This window comes from Poecilia reticulata, linkage group LG19 (genome assembly GCF_000633615.1).
Source record: "Poecilia reticulata strain Guanapo linkage group LG19, Guppy_female_1.0+MT, whole genome shotgun sequence".
NCBI lineage: Eukaryota > Metazoa > Chordata > Actinopteri > Cyprinodontiformes > Poeciliidae > Poecilia > Poecilia reticulata.
This window is the reverse complement of record NC_024349.1, coordinates 23,014,357-23,037,360: the sequence shown is the minus strand read 5'-3', so window position 1 is coordinate 23,037,360 and position 23,004 is coordinate 23,014,357. Positions and strand designations below refer to the sequence as shown.

At 42.9% G+C, this 23,004-nt stretch overlaps 1 protein-coding gene across 2 annotated transcripts in view; it reads left to right on the top strand.

Moving 5' to 3' along the window:
• The window catches only part of raraa (retinoic acid receptor, alpha a), a 169,035-nt gene that overhangs the window by 106,776 nt on the left and 39,255 nt on the right, over window positions 1-23,004 (top strand). Inside the window, exon 1 of one of the 2 annotated variants that reach the window (XM_008437855.2) lies at window positions 10,414-11,444. The exons of the other annotated variant lie outside the window; for it this stretch is intronic. Within the exon in view, the coding sequence (XP_008436077.1) occupies window positions 11,267-11,444 (178 nt within the window). The 5' untranslated portion in view covers window positions 10,414-11,266. Of the gene's footprint in view, window positions 1-10,413; window positions 11,445-23,004 lie in introns of those variants that run through there. 2 annotated transcript variants of the gene reach the window in all.

Genomic DNA, 23,004 nt, shown 5'->3' with positions numbered 1-23,004 from the left:
TGTCTATTCTTTCAAATATTATAGATGAAAACATCCACAAATAGGCAGATCAGATTTTCCCCAAATATTTTGGAGTTCCACAAAACATTTGTGAAATACTGAACTACTGTATTATAGCATGTGTGTGGCCAGCCACATCAGTTCGGACTTAGCCAACTAAGGCACAAATTACATTCCACTTATTCCCAATCCTTACCTTTCTTAGCTTAAAGTTTGTGGTTACAACCACAAAATTTTATTTATTTCTTGGGATTTTATGTGATACACCAACAAAGTAATTCAGAATTGTGAATTCAAGAGGGTGATTTTCAAATTTGTTGTGTGAATTTGTACTTGTTTAGGGATATCAGAGTAAAGGAGGCTAATTGTAAACACATGCTGATGTAGATTTTTGTTTTGTTTTCATTTGAAAGCTTTGTGTCATTTTAAAAATTGTGCTGTTTTTTTTTTAGATATCACAAATAAAGTAGGAAAGTTATGAAGGAACCTTTTAGTTGTTTAGCGAATGTTCATGACATGCCCAATAGACATCTAGAACTTTTGTATTATTATGCTTGTATTATTGACTCACTTTTTTCTTTCTTACATATGAATCTATATTTGCATATTGAAGGCCTATTTAGAAGTTGTGTGGTGGAAAATAACCAAATAAGTCTTCTCCATGACTCCCCCACACACACAAACACATAACTTGTTGTTTATAAAATGTTGAAAGCTCCTCCTCCTTCTCCCTCACTTCTCTGTTCTCCTCTCTCAATTTCTCAGTCTTCCTTTGCACCATTCCCTCCTCTTGTTTGCTTCCCCAGGTCTGAATGAGGCAGGTCCCCATGCAGTGCCTCCCCCCGGCTTTTCTTCCCCACCTCCCCGTACAAAGCGGGGCAACAGGGGCCACAGAGGTGACTGTGGCAGAGGCATTTGTCATGCTCCGAAGCAGTGCAGTCTGTTGCTCTCCCGAGGGCCTTTGTTGTCCCCAGCTCCCGACTTGCTGGCTAAGCAGGAGGTTTCACATGTTTTATTAACATACGAACCTGCCCAGCATTTTGAAACACTTCACAATACTTCAGGGGTTGTGCACCAAAGCGTGCGCAAAGCATGTACGCTCAGAATGCATCAGTATGCAGCAAGCGAAATGCCCAGAAGAGAGAAGATGGGGTTTTTATGACAGGACAGAGTAGGATTAGAGCTGCATTAAAGGCGCCGCCACCCAGCACCACAAAAACAAACACATCCCAGAATCAGACACTACACAACAATAACCCTGCAGTTTTTCAATACGAGTGTGTTTCGGTGGGGGGGCGGCAGGCACACTCAGTCTTTGTGTACCAGGCACGACAATCACCGCACCCTGCCTGGCGTTGGGGGCACCACTCAAGCGAAGGTCATCCGCAGAAGTGTTATAATGCTTTGGGTTGGGCACAACAAGACTGAGGGCAATCCACTTAAAGCGAACCTCTAACCCCCCTCACTTCCTCTCAGATCCCCTCCAGTATCACACTTCTCAATAGAAATGAGCCAATTGGCCCTCAGCAGCACCTCAGATAATAAGGCGATTGAAAGCGGCGAGAGGAGTTGAGCGGGGAATGCTCGAATCTTCTGCAGAAGGCCAGAAAGTGCTCTGAACTGAGCCAAGAGGCTGAATTGAAAGCCTGAGACACACTTCAAGTGTAGATTAATTTATTTTTTTTTAGCACTTAATGTGTGCTTCAGTGCTGCACTGCTGGAGATTAACTTCTGCAAACCATTTCTGATTCATCTAGTGAGTCAGTTAGGCGGTTAATGATTGTCTTTTTCATTGTTGTATTTCTGTTTCCTGAAATGCAATCTTTTTGCTCTAGTACAACAGGGTTTAATTTCTTAATTTTGGTTTAACTGACCAAAACTACACCCATATTTTCTGCTAAACAACTGGAGCCAACAGGTTGGTCGCCGACATTTCAATAAGTGGTGCCTGGATCCGAACTGTTCAGAAATATAGATGCTTCTGATAACAATTTGAAGTCAAATTGTCTGTTCTGTCTTGGTGTACCTCAGGGTGACACGTTTGGAAAAAACACCAAAGCAGCCCTGATAGGTGTCCCTCATCCCTACAAAACACTGCTGAGTTTGTGGCCTAAAACACCCATGTAGTAGGATATCTGGAGAAACGGATATATTTTTGTGTGTTCTGGCCTTTCATCCACACAAAAAGTCTTTTTTTATATCATTAATAATAATTTAGTTGAGGTTTGGGAAATCTTTGAGTGTATACAAGGGAAAATTGAGATTTATTACTGTGTGTGACCAGAAATGTGCCAATTTATTCACATCCTTGCTTCAATACAATTCCCAACCGACATCGTCTTGTTTTTTTTGTTTCTCTTTTTAATTACGGTTGTATTGGCTCAAGTGGCCTTTATGTAAGAGAGGTCAGGCAAGAAAATGATAACAAGATAGGAGGATGACATGCGGCAAAGATCATCAGGCCAGGACTCGAACCTGTGACATCCTTCAGCCTATATTTCTTTCCAAACAAATTAACTTCTTGAAGCCTGTTGATTCCTAAAAGGAAGTTGTTTTTTTGAAGTAATCTGATTGGCTGACGTAGGTTTTAGCTTTCCACTACACTGCCCTCTATGGATTTTTCATGTTTAAAACAATACTCAGCTGCATATTTGTGTGGGTTGATGTGAATGACAAGTTTTCTGAAACTGATCCTGTGTGTGTATTATTTTTTTTAAATGATGTGGCTGATGCCATGTACAAGACCTCAATTTCTTTCATAAAATCAGCTTCGGTTTTGTTTCTGTGGAACATTGCCAATAACGTCCCTAAAACATTGTAGTTTTCAGATCTGTTCTATTTTACACCAAAATGGTTTAAGAAATTACCATTTTCAAATAAACCTGTTACAATAATTATTTACTTCATCACGCTTTTGTTTCTATTAGTGCTCTAAGTGCATCCAAAATAAGAAATTTTGTTGGTGGCTACTTGCTATACTAATGTCTCTTTTAGCTTTTTCTTGTCAAATCATTTTATTCCTGGTCCCTTTTGTCTTCTTTTTTCATGAAATGAACCTGCTGTCCTTCTGTATGTACTCCAGCTAATGGGGGCCATTCCAAGTCTTGGATGGCTTATATGAAGATATCCTTCCTCTAGGGTAACATCCTTTGCAATTTTCTCTTGATTTGCTGAGTGATGGACTCTATTCAAAGGGACATAGTCTTAATGATCATTGAGGATATGGGCTTTCTAACTCAAGGCTGGAGAGCATGGATGACTACAAGGTATGCGTAACGCTAAGACTCCTCCCCCCTCCTTCTTCTGTCTCCTCTTGCTCTGCCGAGGTATTTCTAGAATGCCGCCGGCCACGATGGATTTATGAGTGGGGCCATACTTTGGTAAACACCGATGGTGTGCAGCTTTGTCCTCCCCCCAGTGATATAGTGAAGGTCCCCATAAAAAATGGGAAAACCAGGTTACGGCCGCCATAGAGCTCAGCTAAACAATAAAAGGCTTTATGGGCAGATATAGGCCTGTACCATAAATGCTGGAATCTGCCGTTGGAAAAACATTAAAGGGATAATGATTGGGAGGGGGGTTGGCTTTCACAAAGATGCATGTAGCCACTTAGAGTAGCTTTTTAGAGAGGGCAGACAGAGAGAGGACAGCAAAGCACCAATCTGAGATCTCCAGAACACTTTAACTTGAGGCTCTACAGTGGGTGTAATGGTGAAATTTCACAAGATTTATCGTCGGATGTCTTGCAAAGCCCTGATTTCCGTCGGCATGACTTCCTTTTTGTGAAATAAATGTAAGCCGTCGGAGCCCCAGATATCAAAGTGAGTGCTTTAAGTATACCTGAATTGCCTTCTTTTTCCATGACAATTCACAAAGACTCGTGTTTACGGGTTTCCTAATCAGACCTGGTGATCACATTGAGTTTGAATGTAACAATGATCGCTGGGTGTCTGTTACTGTTTGGTTTCTGTTTGGTCTGTGGATCAGAGCAGAAAGTCACAAACCATTGACAATCATCTAAACCGAGCTGCTGTTGTTTATGTATTGTTGACTATTGGGCTGTTGTATTGATTTATTGTGAATCACTTTATGATTTTTAGATCTTTAATGATTCTATGAGTACATTTTCGAAGTTAAACTTGAACTAGACTCGATTAAAACCATAGCACCGACGCAGACCATTATTGAACAGTTCTACCGAAGTGGGCGGAGCTAAGAGAGCAGGTTAAATGGGGGTGTGGTCACTGCTGCCAACTTAGTAACTTCATTATTACATTTAGTGACTTTTCATAGCCTTTCACAACATTTTTTCAATAAAGCGTCTAGCGACAAATCTAGCTGCTTTTCTCTGTTATTTGAAACTTTGGTGACATGTGAAGCACAGATCGCTCTGGGGGCATGTGTCTGAGAGGGTTTGTACCCGAACACGAGACTGTGACGTAGGTATCAATCAAGCTGTGACTTTACAACCAATCGGAAAATTTGACTGCAATATCCACCAGCCAACAAAAGAGACGCAGCACCAAGATGGTTTTAGACCAAATATTGTAGAATTAAACTGATTTAAACAAGAATGTAACAATTTGCAAAGAAACAAAAGATAGCACCCTTAGGGACCAATTTATACCGTTTATCTGCTAAAAAGTGGAGTCTTAAGTGTAATTTCATTCTCAGAGCCAAGCATAGGTTTTTCCTAGTACAACTAAAGGCAGTACTTGTACACACACACAGTGGCACCTATTTGAGAAACATTGTTTTAACCCTTAACTGTCAACCTCAGAACATATAGTGAATGGGTCCATGACAACACCAGTGTCCACATGAAAGTTAAGGGATTAAAATTCACTTTATAATTTCATAAAACCTTTACTTGATTTATAAATTTAAAAAAAAATTCTAAAAATATTGCAAAAAGTTTGTTCCATCTCGTGCTCCATGAATCCATTCGTGCGGATCGTCACATGCACCACATTGGGTGGACTGATGGAAGCGAGGTGAAAGTGATGCATAACTGCATCTTGTTCTCGCAGACAGGGCTCATTTCCCTCAGAGTGTGTTTCTCCTTGCTGTGGTGGAGAACAGCTGCCTGTTCAGACTGCATCCCAGCAGCTGTGCAAACAAGCTGTAAGAGGAAGAGAGGGGACAGAAAGGTTGAGGATCTTCATGTAGACCTGAAACCCAAGTGTTGGTGTGTGTTGGGGTTGGAGTACAGTCAACCTGACCTGGACACTCAGTCTAGACCTGATCATGTCATTATTAAGTTAGCGGCTGGGGTGGGGGTTGGAGAGGATTACAGCGCTAAGCATCACAATTGCAGGATAATGCCCTGGACGTTCTCAGAGCTTTGCACCGACACAACTCTTATCTTAGGTTCTCTAGCCGCCCAACTGCACACTTCAGATCGTTGCAGTGCTTCCCATCAGGACTCTTCTGTTTTCTTTCCCCTGTTGAGCTTCTTTATTAGGTCACTGGGAAGGTTTAAGAAAGATGGAAAGCTTTGCTGAGGCTTGTCCCAACTTCTTTTATCGTCTGGGCATTAGCCATCTGCTGGCACATGTGCAGGAGTGCTCGGGGGGAGGTGTAGCGGTGTAGCAGTGGAGTGGAGGAGCATTCAGTGCCTGTGTTTGTGTTGTAGCCACTAAGGCAGACAGAAACTCTAAAATTAGGTCCTGGCTATTCTAACTCTAACATGTCTGGCCTTATCTTGTCAGGAGGTGGCTTTTACCCAAGCAGAGTGTTGTCCTAGTGATACGGCAGGTCTGATCTGTTTTCTGTTTTCACATATCCCGGTAAAGGGGTCTTCGGGCAGCCAGAGCTCAGCAGAATTTTCCATGACTTTAAGGCAATATGATTGTGTTTTGATTTGGATGTCCACTCCAATAAGGAGTGCACTGTGCAGGGAGCACTCATGGCTTTGGATAAAAAAACACAAAATAAAAAGACATCTCTGGAGTGCAGCAACATGAGGGTCAAGACATAGTTGATTGCAGATGTTGGTGGATTATCTCCAGATTCTGCTGAGCATTCAAGTCAAATTCTCACTGATTAGCTTGACCAAGGTCCGCTCAGATTGTTTACAGCTCTGCGTCCGTTCCCAGAGAAGGTGCTTTCCCTCCTCCTTTTATCATGCACAATAATCCAAATGACAAAACAACCTATTGTTTGTTCTAACCTGTCGGCTCATCTCCTTGGGAAGGAATGGCGGGGTGGGGGAAGTGCTTTTTACTGCTTCCTAGCACCCCTGATTGGAGCAAGCGAGAACGAGAGTGGGGGCAGTAAAAATAGTTTGACACCCTCAAGGTCCAGCCAGCAATCTCCTCTCCCGCCCATGCCTATAAAACTCTTTGAATTCCCCTCTGAAATCCCGCTCCCTCTCTCTCCCCTCACCATTCTTTGCCTAAAACTCATTTACAGCTTTGCTCCAAACCAAGGACGCTGCGTTTGCCGCTTCTGGCATTCCTCAAGCCATTTCTCGTTACGTAACTGTGCATTTACATCCTGATGCCACACAGATCACGCCTTAATATCAGTTTGACTCGATTTTTATGCAGCCGATGCTCCCTTGTCTGTGACTCGGCTCTCTGCGACATCATCAAGGCACTATCTCATTCTCTCAGTCTTTCCTCTGGTAAAGTACTTTTCCATGTACTCAGGAGTGTGCTGCATGTTGATGCTGGAACAAGGGCAGCCACCTGGACTGGTGTGTTAATGTGCTCTGAACCTCTTGTGGTCTCTCTTCTCTTTTCTCCCAAGTCTTAACACAGTCATGAAAATGGAGGAGAGACCACTCACATCTCTTACGTCCTTTGGTTTTGTGGCACCAGTTGTCAAACATGTTGCTTGGCACATGCATAAATACTTGATAACAGCGCTGTTAGAAATCCTAAGTTGTGGCCGTGCAGTTCATTGCCTTTCTAAGCTACTGTGCTCGATTCAAACAGGAGTGTAAGAGACGCAGGTTGACTTTGTCTTCCCCCTTCCACACCGTGTTGGTCCTTTCACAGAATGGGCAGAAAAGGGCAAAAACGTGTGTTAATTCTGCTTTACAGTGTTGTTTGAAAGGAGCTTTTCTGAAACTGGCATGAGAGTACAGTGACATACAACAGACAAAAACCTAAAGCGATCATAGCCTTAAAGATGGAGTTTATGATATGCTGCTCACAAGTTCTGGGAATTTACTACTAATATTCTGAACATGGATTGAAATTGTTGTTCATTTAAAGCATTCAACTTTTTCTGCACCCTCTCTAACTTACTCCTAGTAAATATGAATAAAGTGTTCTAAAATAAGAAGTGTGTGATATTTCATATATTGATATGGATCTGATACTAAGTAAATATAGGGACAGTATCATATTGATACCAATACTGACAATTTTTATTTTTTAGGTTTAATGTAACATCAAACTTCTGACATTCAGGTGTTTTTGTGGCTTTCCTTTCAGTTATTTTGTTTAAGCCTAGGGTAGAATTTGGACAAAATTTAGAAGTGTCTACAAAATACTTTAGGAATATATAGTGAATATATAACCTTAACAGTCCATTAACTGGTGTTGAGAGGTTAAGAGTTAAGAAGTTAACACAATAAATAGAAAAAATAAAAAAACAAAACTAATTTGTGTGCATTTTTTTTCTAAATAAATAAAGTGCAAAAACTTAATTTGAGGGCAAAACAACATCTTTTTCGAGGTAGAGTTGAGAAACTATGATGCAAAAATAAAATAAAATTTCAAGTCCAAATCTGAAACTAAAGTGTGATACTAATTTCACCAAACTAGTATCGATTTGAAACTGATACAAACTTGTTGATATTATTGATACTTTGGATCAAGCCACCCACATCCACCTAAAATAATTTATTTTGCACTGAAAAAAAGTGCAGATTTCAATTAGATTTTTATAGAAATCACTTGTTCCACAGTTATTGGAACAAGTGATTCCCAACGCTCCAAAAAAGATTAGCAATCCATTTGGTTCTGCTGGGGTATAAACATGGTAGATTCCTATTTTGTCTCAAACATTCTTCAAAATGGTACAGATGGCCCAACACTAGATCCAACCAACCACCTGTGAGTTGATCTTCAATAGTCAGATCACTTCTTGCCTAAAATGTTCATTTTTTTACAGTCAGAGCAAGAATGAAAAAGCTAAACAAGCATAGAGTGGATGAGGGCTCAGTTTTACAAACTGAGGAGGATGGTAAAGAAAAGCTCACTGCAGCAAAGTGTGCCATATTCATAAGAGCGATTCATCTTAAGGCTTTCATGGACATTGTACAAGGCCTGCCAATAATAGTGGAGAATGCTGTAAATCTCTCTCTCTCTCTCTCTGAGATGTCTGTTAAAGGTTGGAGGGAAAAGACCTCCCTCCCTAATTAAGTAATGATCAACAGCCTGTTATCTGTCAGCTTGTCCTCTGCAATCACAGAGTATCACTCCAGGATGAATGCCATCCCCTTCGGAGAAGAAAACAGCCTGGAAAATTAGCATTTTCTGACAGCCATTACTCATCTGGCTAATCCTGTCAAGGAATGCGTGGCTATCAATGCAGGCGAGGGGTCGCCGTGGCCCGGGTCTGCACATCGCCTCTTATCAGGCAGGGTAAACACAGCGGGATCTGCATTAAATAAGTGTCACAGTCAGCTGGGGGCGGAGCAGGGAACCCCCTCCACTCACCCACCCGCTCCTCCCTCCTGCTAGTCTCCATTCTGATAATCCTTTTCAAAAGCTGGCTTGGGCAGACCCAGCTGTGGCCTGTGGCTCAGGTGTAGGATCACCGGAGGAGGAGGGCTGTTCTGTCAGCGGCTTCATTTACAACACAAGTCTGTCGACTTTGTGTCCGAACCCATAATGAAGCGGACATTTGAAAAGGTCACTCTGTTGCAGTTTGTTCAGCCAAGCTATTCTGAAAAGCCTTCATCCGTGCTGAGATGCCTCAACGTGGGACATCATGTCAGACAGTCCAGGCCGCGTCCGCCTACAGTCATCTGATGCAGCTACCCATCCTCCAGACTTTTTTTTAATGTGTCTTGTCTGGTTGCTTTGGGTTTATTTCAAATGTAATGGATGCAGAGAAAGATAGAATAGTGGGACAAAGGTCTAAAGGGAAAAAGGGAGATAAGGGTAGAAGACAGAAGGAAGCATAAAGAGGACACAAGTCAACACCCTAGAAGTCTGCTTCTACACTTGCAGAAAGGGAAAACTAAACAGAGGAACCACAGCAACAAACAACATATGCATATGAAGTAACAATGGCATCAGTCAAAAGCTGTGATTAGTTGTAACTGCGCCCCAACATAGTGTATCTGAGAAACATACCCTAAGTAATTAAAAATGTCAAAAGTTTTTTTTTTTTGCCAGTAGAGATGCACAAATCAGAATTTTCTGGTTGATTTTCAATTAGATTTCTCTTCATAAACTGAAGTACATAATTTATTCTCTCCCCTCCCCCACTAGATTCTAGAGAAATCCTAAGAAGCTCTGATTTTGAGTGTGTAAAAGTTAGAGACATTCCTTCTTGGTGTCAGGATCATCTCTGATACTTCTTCTCTTCCACCGATGTCGTTTGTTATGCTTTCCAGCTGCGTTGTTCTAGTTCTAGTTTTGGCACAGAATCCAGTGGCAAGCACGACACTGCTGCATGCTAGCACGCCGAGTCTCTGCAGCGATGCATGGAATGCTGCACAGTAAAGATGCGAAGAACGACAACAAAAAAAAACAACCCTTAAACAACTTCCTGGACTTTCTTCCAACTGTAAGCAGGCTGTGAGAAACTCGCCTGCCTCTCTGCCACCGGGTGACTTTGCCACTTTCGTTTTGTGTGAACCGCGGCGCCTCCGTCTGCGGGGCCAGCGCTCGAGGAATGAGCGCGGCGCCGTTACTCGGGGTGTACAACAAGGTGGGAAACCTTGAATAATGTGAGACGGGGAGCGAGCCAGAGAGGCGAATCCCAAGTCAAACCAGCGGGTCACAGGAAGGTGAGGCTCGCCTTCTTCCCTGGGTTCAGCTAAAGTTCAGCAGCATAGCATTAGGCAAATTAGGGAGACAAGAGTGTTGGGGTTGGAAGGAGAAAAAAAAACAGAATTCGAGGGACTGATTGAAGATGGTAAGGAGTGATGAACTTCCATGGGGAGGGGGGGAGGCACATCAGAGAGATGCATTCTGCTGCAGCTTTCATTATACCCATAAACTCTCGTGGAAAGATATGAAAGACTAATTACTGCGCTTATATAACTCAATCATGTCATGAAAGCCGTTCCTATTTAAAGCCCCCGCTGCTGGGTGAGAGGGAGGGCCCCGCTCTACTTCATTCAGGCCCTGCGCTGCAGAAAGGGACATCCATTGTCACGTCCCTGAAAGGGTTAAATATGGGCGGAGCGGCTGCATGAAAGACACGGAGGAGGTGGTGGAGGTGGTGGGGGGAGTGAAAAAGCCCGGAGCCCGCTGGAGGTGGAGCCAGATCCCCTCAGCTCAGCTGCTGCGCCTTGTCACATTTCTGCACAATATGATCGCCGCTCTCCTTGCTGTGGGAACAATTTCTCTCTCTACAAACACGAAGCAGGCGGTGCAGCCGGGAGTCTGAGTGAGAGCGAAAGGAAGCCGCCGGGTTGCTGCACAGGAGAGGAGGGGACGGCGGTGGCTGGTGGTGGAGGGGGAAGCTGACAAGGAGTCCAGCCGCGGCGGATCGGGCGCTAACGGGACAACCGAGCGGAACCCAGCCCGGAGGACGGACTGCAACTCCGCGGAATCTTAACGCCTCTGTCCCGGATCGGATTTATTCCTGCTCTGCTGTCTGGGATTTAATTGGGGTTCGCAGCGCTGACGGAGCCTTGTTTAAATGTTGCTCCGACTCCGATCGAGGCCGACCTGAGCGGACCGGACCGGACCGGACAGGACAGATCCATTTCTGCTGAACTTCCCTCGGTTCGGCTTGGTGTATTCTCTGTGCTTTTTTTTTTCTTTCTTTCTTTCTTCCTTTTTCTTGGTGCTGCTCCGTCGGACACAATGCGGACTGCTTTTTAAAATCTCCTCAAACGAGGTTGATGTCTTTTTTTTAAATATATTTTTTATTTTGCTGCTGTTGTTGCGGTTCCTGCAGGAAGATGCCAGATGTCCAGGTCGTCCCGCTGTGTTTGGATCTATCACTTTTCCCTCGATCTTGATGCCGTTTCCCCCCTCGCTCTTCCCTCCATCTGAGCCCATCTACCTCTGAGCACCGCTCCGTGTTTTCAGCGCCTCTCCCCGCCGCCGCCGCCTCTCTGCCGCGTATGATGTACGAGAGCGTGGACGTTGTGGGACTGAATCCCAGCCCGAACCCGTTTTTAATGATGGATTATTACAACCAGAGCAGAGGATGCTTGATCACTGAGAAGGGGCTGGTGCCCGGGGCGCCCCATCCTTACAGCACGTCCATCAGGAACCAGCACTGGAACGGCTCCAATCACTGTAGGTGTCCCCCCCCCACCCCCCCCACCCCCTCTTTTTATATTCCCTGCAACTTCAACTCATTCTTTAGGAAAAGTTTGGAGAATTTTAGTTATTTATTCAAATATGTTCGTTTCGTTACGTTCCACAAATACACACATGCCTGTTTAAAAGAAGACACATCTTTTCTTGTGTGTATATATATAGGCTCCATCTGACCTACTTTTCTGTTTCTTTCTGTGTTTGCTGCCTCACAAGGCAGGCAGCCTGCTGGAGTGTTTAGTTTTCTATTCCCTCATCCTGAGAAACCTCAGGGAGCGTGCTCCTGCCGCTCTGACCCCAGCCACTTTATCCCAGGCTTTTGCGTTCCTGAAATATGCTCTAAATACAGCCAGTGTTTTGCAGGCCATGTAGGCCTTAATCAGCTCAAACTTCTTCTGCCCGAGTTCTCCCCGTGGTTCTCCAGTAATCTGGAGAGCTGCACCCTGAGCAGCAGCAGCAGCAGCAGCAGCCTGCCACTACCTGGACTGCACTGTTGGTAGTTTCTAGTCAGTTTTTCTTTTGATTTTTCATGCACATCAATTTTCAACTTTTGTATATTTCCGTATTAATATAGTAGCTCTGTAAAGTGGAGCATAAATATTGCATAATTTCTTTGCTTTTCTGTTAGTAAATATTATATTTAAGCATTTATTTTGTATTTATTTTTCAGCCTTTAACTTCATTTTACATAGTTTCTCAAGATCAAAGAGCATCATCTAATAAAATAAAATAATTTGATCCTTTACTGAACCTACTGTCAGAAAACAACTTATTCTAAATAAGCTGTTTCTTGCTGATAGGAGTGAGTTGGAATTAGTGGGCTCTTAAAAAGTTGCAGGTTTAAAAATCACTGACATTTTCCATCGCATCTTTCTAAAAGTTTTACTGTGAATCCAGGGAATGAGATGGGAATCTGGCATTTTATCATAGGGAAACACTGCTCTGCCCCTCCCCCATCTATTGCTGCGCACTGCTAATCAGCCAGGCTATAAGAAGCCTTGAAACTTTTCCTCTTGATTACTGGACAGATGAATTTAATACAAGTTGTGAAACCAGTAAAAAAAAAGCAGGTGACTCATGTCATATTCCCTCATTTATTCTTTAAATACACTTTGATGGTTTCCACACCTGGACAATTTTAATCTGTGATTGTTGGCCCCTTTCTGTTTCCTTTTGGCCCTCGTTCATTTTATCACGTTAATTCTCAACTCAAAATATTCCAGCTAGGTGGGAAAAAACAAATTTTTACATTTTAATAATAATAATATAATAATAATAATAGTAATCCTGATGCATGTATTTATTATACTCTCCCAGATTTGAGGATTCCAGGCCTTCTGTCATATCTATAAATAGGATTTTAATATTTCATTGACTCAGATCAGTGATTTTTCTTTTGGCATGCATTACGCGTCGTTTTTTTTCTCTTTCTTTTTCTTTTTTGTTAGTCACGCAATAACCAGCAAGAAGCACGCATCTGCCTGGCTGATAGTCTCTCCGTTGCAATAAAACTAGCAGCAGCCCGTCCCATTATTTACTTCAAAGCAGCTGCACCACACAGAGCTTAACGGAGGAGAGTTCTGTTGTCTTTCACTGTTGTAGGAGCGTAAAAAAAAAGACAGGAATCTCCACAGGCTCTTAAGGGCCAATTTCCTCCCCATCTCCAGACTATAGGACCATGTGACAAAGAGGATATGTAGACAGGAATTTCTGATGTTTGGCAGCAAGAACTGAAAGCACCCAAAACACGTCTTTTTGTTGTTGTTGTTTGCGTTGGAGTCCGTCTCCATCGTCTTCTGTCACTGCTTGTTTTTCCAAGTCAGATGAGATTAGAGTACCCCCCTCCCCCTCCTCCTCCAGCCCCCCATCCCCTCCTGACCGGAGGAGACAAATCACTATCAAAGCACATATCCGACGCGAGCCCAGATAGTATTTATTGAGCCGATCCACTAAACGGCTCTAGCGGCGGCATTGATTCAAACCATGTGAGCTCGTCTGAGGGGAGACGATGGGGGTTTTTGGCCCTGGAAGAGACCTCTGATCCCTCAATTCCTCATTGTTTTGCTCAAATGAGGGATAGCGAGGGGGGCTAGCGTAGCGGCTCTTTGCCTTTACTACGCCGGTGCAATAAAGGATCTAATGCACATCTAGAGGACAGAGGTGGGGAGGGACACCAACATCATCTGTTAGTGTCATCACGGCTCAGACACCTATAGCTGGGCTGGAAACCACACAGACGGAAGGTCGGATTGTTTTTCACTTTATTATATCAGAGATTTTAAAAAATCATAATTTGAAAAAAAGAGAACATCCGAGGCTCAGTGGAGATTGAATGTTTGGAGTTTTTTTTTTTTCTTCTTTAGGCTTGAGCTTTGACCTCTTGTCCACATGCAGAGATTTTTGGTCATTTGTCCAATAATGTAAATCTAATCCATTTAAATTGAGTTTTCTAAACATTTCCACAGATCAGTAGAGGCAAGAATGTATCTTTTTCACTGTATCCTAACTTTACTTCCATCATTCTTCAGGTAGAAACTCAGGTAGCTGAATGACCAGGAAGCAAGTCAAAGATGGCTCCAGTTATTTTTGACAGGATTTGTTTCCCTGCACTGCTTTAGCCACATTCACCTTCTGCTGTTTGCTGTTAATGTTGTCACTGCCTCCTCCTCGCAGCAGACATCTTTCACTCAAATCCCAGCACCGTTTATTCTTCCAAAAACAGAACATCAATATTCATTTTCTAATGATTGATTTTCTTATAGATTTGAGCTTTCATTACTTAGCTCCTTATTTTTATCCTTTCTTTCTTCTTTTCTTTTTTTATTTTTTGTGAGTAAATACAAGTCAGGTGGTTTGAACATGTTAGCTGCTTTGTTTTTATTCAACTTAGAATGACTTCAAGAAACGCACCAGTATTTTTGTTTTCTTGCCAATTTCTTATTCATTAGGAAATTCCTTCATTTTGTAAAGGAAACTTACAGTATTATCTCCATCTATGTATTTGTAATCTTTGCCAGATTTTTGTGAAAGTACAACTAAGGAAGCTATTTGGCTTTTGCACCTAGAGACTAAATATATTGATGAATTTAGCACAAAAAAAAGGTATATAAGGATGAATTCCTTGATGCATCACTTTTAAAAACATGATTTGCTTCCATTTTATTTATTCTAAAGACTAAAGACAGCAGATAGTGCTCTCATAATATTTTCTCACCGGTTGACATTTGGTCCCCCCTTACCCCCTTCTGTTACTGTCGTTTATGGTCGTCTGTCTTTTCAACCTTTCAGTGTTGGATCTATCTATTCATTAGGACTTTTACAGCAGCGCTCTGTGGCTCTAAGAATGCACATCTTCAGTGAGGTTATCCAGGCCTAACGTGGCCTTCAGGACCCATTAGGTATCTGGCCGTAAATCTGGAAGGTGCGGACGCTTCATTCTCAGTGCCATTAGTTCCTTAAACATGCTTTCTTTCCAGCTGTTACTTTTTTTATCTGTCAGCACACGGTTTGGCTAACTCCTGCAATCTGGTTATTGTGGGTGCGCCGATTTTTGCATACATTTTCTTTAAAAAAAAAAAAAAAAAAGAAAAGGAAAAGTCTCAGACCTTGCAGATTAAATGTACTTGATTTTTCACCCTCTGCTTGTCAGAAGCCTAACAACAGTTGGAGGCTCATGCATGAAAGAATGTGCATGACCTTGTTCACATGACTGTCACACTCTAAAAAAAATGAGGGAAGGGATGAAGCAAAAAGGGGGGATTGCATCAGGGGCTCAGCAGTCCATTGGGTTTTTGTTGGCTTTTTTTTTTCTTCTCCTCTCAGTCTGTCCGCTGGATGAAGAAAAACGATCGCCAGGGATTTCCATAGAGAGAAGATGAAGCGGAGTGAGACGAGCTCTCTGCTAGTTTGTCTTGTGGAGAGCGGATGCAGGAGGGCCGGGCGGGGAGGGGGGACGTGAACACTGTGCGTCTGAGAGGCAAAAGGGCACTGGCAGCTTAATCTGACTCATGTGGTATTTTAAGTGCGGAAGTCCTATTGCCTAGCAGGAGATGAGGCCCATGAAGAAACAGATGGCGCTTTATTGTTTGTCGGTGTGCTGATCTGGAGGGCACCATCCATTTGAAGTCTGTCCGTGAGCGAGGCCGTTTGGCGTGATTTGCCTGGAAGAAAGTCCACGCAAATTTCCCGAGAGAAGCCGCAGCTTTTCTCCTGGTTTCCCAGACAGTACGGCGTTATGTGACGCAGCTGAAGTGTCCCTAACGGTTTGTGCTGTCAGGCTGCATGAAAAAATTCTAAAAACACTTGTTGATGGGTTTGCACTTTGTTTTTTTGTTGTCGTTTTTTTTTGCAAGCTGGCAGTTTTGGAAAGAACTACAGAGATGACTTCTTTGCTCAGCTTCTATATGCAGTTGTATTTATTTGGCAGGGATGTGCTGAGAAGTGAGAAAACACACAGCACAGCATTAACAGTTCTAATAACATAGTTCTGACTCCAGGCCTCCTGCAGTCTGTGCCCACATGTTGCCAAAGGTCATTTAAATTATCCCCGTATAGTGTATTTTTTCTTGAATTTTGCCAATAAATGTTCTTAAAATGCCAAATATATATATTTTATGTGATACTATATATTTTCTGAAATATCAGAGTAAATGCACGTAGAGTAATGATAGCTGTGGTACTTGTTTGGACCAGATATTTCTTCTAAATTATGACCTCTGATCAAATAACCTCCATGACCTTTTACTGTGAATTATTAACATAAGAATTTTTCCTTACATTCTAAGGAAAATTGTCAGTAGAATTTTTCATTACACTCATATTTTCTATCAGTGCAGAAAATAACTTTCAAATAAAAAAAAAATAAATAAATTTCAGGGTGTACCGTGTGAACATTTTGGGCCAATATTGAAATCTGAAATTATTGTCACTGTTACGGCTGATAACCAATATTTAAAGCTATATCCAAATCAAATCATAGTTTCTTTGTATGACACATTTCAGAAACAGGCAGGTCAAAGTGCTTTTGGTCATAAAAACATTGTATATGGCAGAAAATAGTTTGGAGACTATTCATTTATTTCCCCTAAGTTCTCCCCCGCCCCCCCCTGACTACTAATCGAAGGTTCCATTAAACTTCAGGTTGACAATAGTCTGATCATATCTCATATTGTCTGATACTTCAGTGTGTTCTCCTTCAGCCCAGCAATACACTGAGACGACGTTCCTGTTGGGGGAGAGAAAACCAGACATTCTTCTTTGTTGGTGAAACTTTTCAGCCAATGGTGATATTGATGCAGAACCCTCATACACATTACGTTTGGCGTATGGAAATGGTGGAGGGGATCAGTTTGTCCAAAGGAACACATCGGCTTTAACCTTGAGGTCTACATTCATAACGCGTTCTGTCACCCAGGTGTGTTGTCAATGCCAGAAAAAATGAAGAAAAAAAAAAGGTGAAAGGACTTCAAGTCCACTCCTGCTGCCTTCCATGGGAAAGGCTGGGGGGCATTTCACAACCTGCCATCACTCGCTCCAAAAACAGCACCTTGCTACCAACATGCAAAGCTGCCACTGCCCTTTTTAATGCAATTTACCCGTTACTGAATTGAGATGCCCTCAGAGCAGGAGACTTAGCATGTTGCAAGGTTTCCCAGGGCAACTGAGGTGCACGGATCTCTTTTGACTCCTTAAGCTGTCAGAAATTTTCAGGTGTACTGAAAGGGGTGTGGCCCGAGCAGAAATTGCACAAGCGACCCCACGGCGGACTCCTAATCACTGGGTGTTGGCGCATCCCATGTTATGTACGTTGCACGGTTGCTGCATTTGGTTTTCCTTGGACACTTCCCCCCTAACAGGCTCTCAGGTTTAGCGACGGGCCTCGTCTTGTTTTGGAGAGAGAATTAGCCGGAGGCATCAGTCGGCGCTCTACTGTACATGGGCTTGATTTGTCACTAAATCCCCAAACAAGGCCTGGTGTACTCTGCAAAGCTCACTTTGATGAACAAAGCAGGGGCAGACGGAACGGATCCAGGCAGTGTCATTGATTCATGGAGGCTTAAAGAAGCCCAACTGATTGCAGACATTGTGACAATAGGGCCATGATCTCGCTATCAATAATTACATCCTCCCTGATGTCACAGGGAAACACACACACACACACACACACACACACACACACACACACACAGGCTGAACCACAGACACACGGATGAGAAGAAGATCAAAAAATGTTCAGGTGAACGAGGGGAGAGAGAGAGAGAGAGAAGGGGATCCCTATAAAATATTCATAGCTTCTTCATTTAAATCAATTCAGCTCTACAGGGGCAGTCAAGCATCAACTGTCAGAAATTGAGCTGGGCCTGTTGTAATCACTTCTTTACTTATTTCTACAGATGGCTTGTTCGCAATGGGCTCTGCATGGACAGTTCACTGACGCGCGCACGCACACACACACACACACACACACACACACGTGCACTCCCCAGCCCCGGTCTCCATGTTTTATCCCCCAGCCCACGCTGTAATTCATGTGCGGTATTGAACTACGGACATTCATCACCCCAGAACTCATCTGCAGGGCATTTTCATTCTCAAAGTGTCTCTCTTCTCTCTCGCACTTTATCTCCCCCTCCTCTCTCTCTCTGTTTCCACCTCTGCGGTGGCATCGTCTGCATGGCAGGCTAGAGACGGGCGCTCGGTGTCATGATTAATCTTTAATGCTCGCCTGCCCTAATTTTCCCTCATATTTTACAAGAATCCCCCCACCCCTTACCTGCCATCACATCTGCTATATATAGAGTGATTACCTTGTGTGTTGTTTCATTGGTTGCAGGGAACCACCCTTTGCAGCTCTCAGGCCAGAGCTCACTTCACTATATCTCACACTTCCCCTCTCCCTCTAGGGATCTCTGTTAACATCACATGGATGACAACTGTCCACATCTCAAGTAGTACACACATACACACACACGCACACACACACACACAACATTGTGGTGGAATGCGCTCCCATTCTGAGAGTGGGACAGCCAAGAAAATAGGGTAGAGGTTAGGATGCTAAAAATACTAGAGCCTGGCAGTTCGGCGGCTGCAAAAATAGCGCCGTGTTGCTGCCGCGTCTGTCGATTCTGTTAATGGAGGCGCGATGGGAGCATGCTCTGTTCGTGTTTGTGTTCAACGCATGAAACGGGCGCCGAGAAGACGTCTGAATCGCTCAGACTTGGCCCCGTGTGTTCTCTGCACTCGGAGACAAAGTGCCCCCCTACCCCCTGGCTAGAGCCATGCTTTTAATAAGCTAGCAGTCCGTCTCCGAAGATAGAAGGGAGTCTCAGAACGTCAGATGATCTCATTGCGGCTTCAAAGCTTTTTGTTGCTTCCCATATTTTCATGGTTACCACACACACTCAGGGTGTATGTGTAAGGAAAATTACTATTTTGTACAATGTCTCGAGTGGGCTTTTTTTAGATTTAGAGCATTACTCTATCAACACTATTAAAATGTCAAACAAAACTGTATAACATGAACAAATTGTTTATTTCAAATATGGAAGCAACAATTATTCCTAAAATTGATTAAATAAAATATAGCATAATATTATTGTTATATTACACTATGGCTGAAAAAATGAATAAAATCACATTTAATCAGTTTACAAAACTAAATTAGTAATCAAATTATTGCTAACTTGAGTATACAGACTCTAAAACATGCTATTTACTGAGAGAACAACACAATCAGAGCAACAATTAAGCACAAAAAAGTATATATATATATATACAGACATTATGCATTTAAGATGAAAAATATTTGTCTGTAAATATCCTGTACCCAGAGCTCATCAAGTGGCCTTGTTTGAGCATCGCCTGTATTGAAATGCCCAAGCTTTTCAATTCAGCAAAGCTATATTTAAATTATATTTTCACATGCGATTGTTTTTGCAGGGATGTTGTTAGAAGTACTTGTCTTTTATTTTGAAAAACCACTTGTTTTTCAATAAGTTTTGACCCTTGGATGAAGAGGGCGTTTGGCCGTATTGACATCGGTTTATTTTACAAAACTTGAATGGAAACACTTTTTGTTTTTTTTTCTCATCACATATCAGAGGACGAAAGATGGCAGGATGTAGTTGGACGACGATGGCGTGGCATGTTTTTGATGACCTATCATGTAGGCTTTAACCAGCAGAAAAATCTCTTATCACTCCATCTCTTTTTCTGGCACTTAAAGGAGATGATATACCATGATATAAGTAGACGGCCCTTGCCCGGTCTTGAGTAACATTGGATATCCGTGGTGTGTGTCATTTCTTCCTCTTGTCCGGGCCCATCCTTCAGTGACTCAGTCTACTCCCACCCAGTGACGGAGGAGCCATGGCTGTCTGCACACACTGCTCTCCTCTGTTTCCCACAGTCCCCCTAACTCATTTCATATTCATTAAGTGTCTGGGTGCAGCGCAGCCTTTGACATTTGACTCTTAAAGACCCACCTGGGACCAGCATGAAATGGACTACCTTCTCACCTCTGCGGAGGTGAGAAGGAAGAACGTAGTGTTTGGTAGAGATGGATAGGACGGGATTATCCATATATTTTTTTGGAAGGAGTTTGACAGACTTCGGTTACAGAGCACTTGTTTCCTGTAACAGCGTTTGTGAGATGTTTGCACGTTGTGGCAAATGAGAGATGCCTTGTAGTCAAGCTGCTCTGATCAGAGCAAGAGTGAGGTGAGAAAATACCGAAACAACTGGATCCTGTTTCCTCATGAATGTATTTTAAGATGGATGCACTCTGATATCAAGCAGCCGGTAGTTTTAAATAGACACAGTGTCTTTCACGGATCCTTGTAAATGAAGCTTATATCTCACCAGTTAGCAGTTCCCGTAAGGACTTTAGAAGCTCCCATTGTCTAAAAAACCACTTAGCTGCATGTTTGTTTGCCAGGAGCCATGGTGTTGGGTTCAACTGATGACCTAGTAGTCTCTGACATTCATACCCTGAGACAGTGCTCTGGAAAAGAAACCAAGATAAAGTCGTCAACATGACATGTCACGCTCTTTGGGTAAAACAAGACACAGAAACGTCTCTGTCTATTCCTTATTCTAACTCTTTTTCAAAAGGCCTGTCATCCCGGAGATTGAGAAATATGCAGGCATGCAGCGCTGAGAGCTAAGATGTGGGAGTTCATGACACAGGATCCGGCAATGTTAGAATACCATATTTCTTGTTAAAGTGATGTACTAGTCAGTATTATTGAGTCGTGAATGTGAAGAGTGTATGCTAGTATAAACGTGACATTGTGGGCCCCACAGTGTGTCCAAATTCAGGGGCTGCATCCTTCGAAGGCCCGATTACATCACAGCTATGTGACGAAGCCTGTCCAAATTCAAAAGCTCCTCTAAATGCGTCCTCCTTTTTGAGAGACGGGTCTGGTGTATCCTTCTATCTAGCACTGTGGGCAGAATGGAAGATTTTTGTTCTTGCAACAATGACGTACAAACCGGGAGACTAGAGTTGTAAATACAAGTATTTTAGTATCTTGTGGTACAAAAATTAAAAGCTTATAACATTTGTGTTGTATGGCTTTTGTAAAAAAGAATCAATTAATTTAATAAATGAATTCAATAAAACATTTTGAAAAGCTTGTCTAGTTCCAGCTTGTGTAGTTGATGAAGGACCTTCCCTATGTTAAATGGGTCCCTGAATTTGGACACCAATTGTTTGAGGCCCTTATTTTGGAGCAAGAAAGGAAGTAGTTCCTACCCACTCCAGTAGTGTAAGCTAATAAAGCCTTCTCAACATTCTGACTGTAAACCCTTGGTTACAGTAGTATTCAAGAAACCCCCATCACTGTTAGTTTGAAACTGTGACGGATTGGCAGATGAGAGTTGTGAGAATAATACGTCTAGCTAACTGCTAGTTGCTAAAACTAAAGTTAGCAACTGCCTTGCATTTTCCAATTGGTGTTAAGCTAATTTTTTCCATATTTTGGATTGATTTTGATCAACTTTAGCTTCTAGTTTAAACAATCATATCAAGCCTGAAATTAACTTTCTTTCTTTATTTTTATTTTTTAAACTGAGCAGTTTATTTATTTGTCTTTCGGCTGCACTATGGAGTGGCAGTCATCATCATACAACATTGGATACAACATTTGATCATCTTCTCTTCCAGCTTGTCCCTTCAGGGAACGCCACAGTGAATCATCCTTCTTCATTCTGTTGTGTCTTCTGTGTCCTCTACCTTCACACCAGCTTGTCGCGGATAAAATATAAAGCGTTGACTTTCTTTGTTGAACATTCTTCCCTCCCGTCTGTCTCTACTTCAGTCATAAAGCTGACTAATGGAAAATATGACAACTATTTGAAGCAGAGCTTTCAAGCGGCGCAGCACGCCTCAGCCATCTCCTTGGCTTGTGATGTTCAGCAACTCCGCCGCGGTGGGACACCCAGCTTTGCCCTCGCGCCATACGTGGGAAAAACCTTTGCGGCGCAGCGCTGTGCCACTGTGGTGCTTCCACAGCGGGGCTGGATTATTGTGTCTGGGCTGTCAGCACCTCTCAGCTGAAAGAAAATGAGAGTGAAGTTAGGGGAGAGAAGCGGAGAGGGGGTAAAAGAGAGGGAGAGAAAAATCTTCTGGAGGGCTGGCATTTTCAAACAGTAATCTCTGTGGAGCCTTTCAGGGGATTTGATGTCATATTTGGCCTCTGGAATTTTGCCTTTTTTCCTCTTTTTGAGCAAAAAAGCCGCTGAGAGCAAATATGAGGGGTAAAGAAGGAGGAGCTAGGAGAAGGGATCTAACAGAGACAGAGAGAACCTCTCAGCTGATATGATTAGTGCGGCTGATGGGTACTTGGCCTTCATCCAGCAGCAAGTCTGACTCCTTTTGGACTGTTCCTCTTTTCTGTCCTGGGATACCTCCACCATGATTATTTCTCTGCCAACTGGCTCCACTTAAGAATGACCAGCACTGAAAAGGTTTAAGTAGATGTTGTTAGTCAATTGGAACTAATTTTAATCTACCGTATTTTGCGCACTATAAAGCGCACCGGATTATAAGGCGCACCTTCAATGAATTGCCTATTTTAAAACCTTTTTCATATATAAGGCATGCCGCATTATAAGGCGCATAGAATAAACGCTACAGTAGAGGCTGGCGTTACGTTATGCATCCACTAGATGGAGCTGCACTAAAGGGAATGTCAACAAAACAGTCCGACTCGGTCGGCGAGGAGAGTCTTCCGCAACTGGGCCGGGGCGAGGCCGGACGATGGTCACCCTTCTCGGTTCGCGCACAGCATGTTTGTGGAGAGCGTGGTGCTAAATGGCCTGCAGACGACCTGATTCCAGACGGTCGGTAGGTAGATAGGTCAGTCAAACTTTATTAATRGATTACAAACCAGCGTTCTGACAACTATCCCAGCATGCACCGCGTGCTTCTTCTTCTAATGAAGTCGGCGGCTGCTTACCGTAATTGCTAGACCTGTTGTGGCTCAATATTGGTATATATATAAGGTGCACCGGATTATAAGGCGCACTGTTGGCT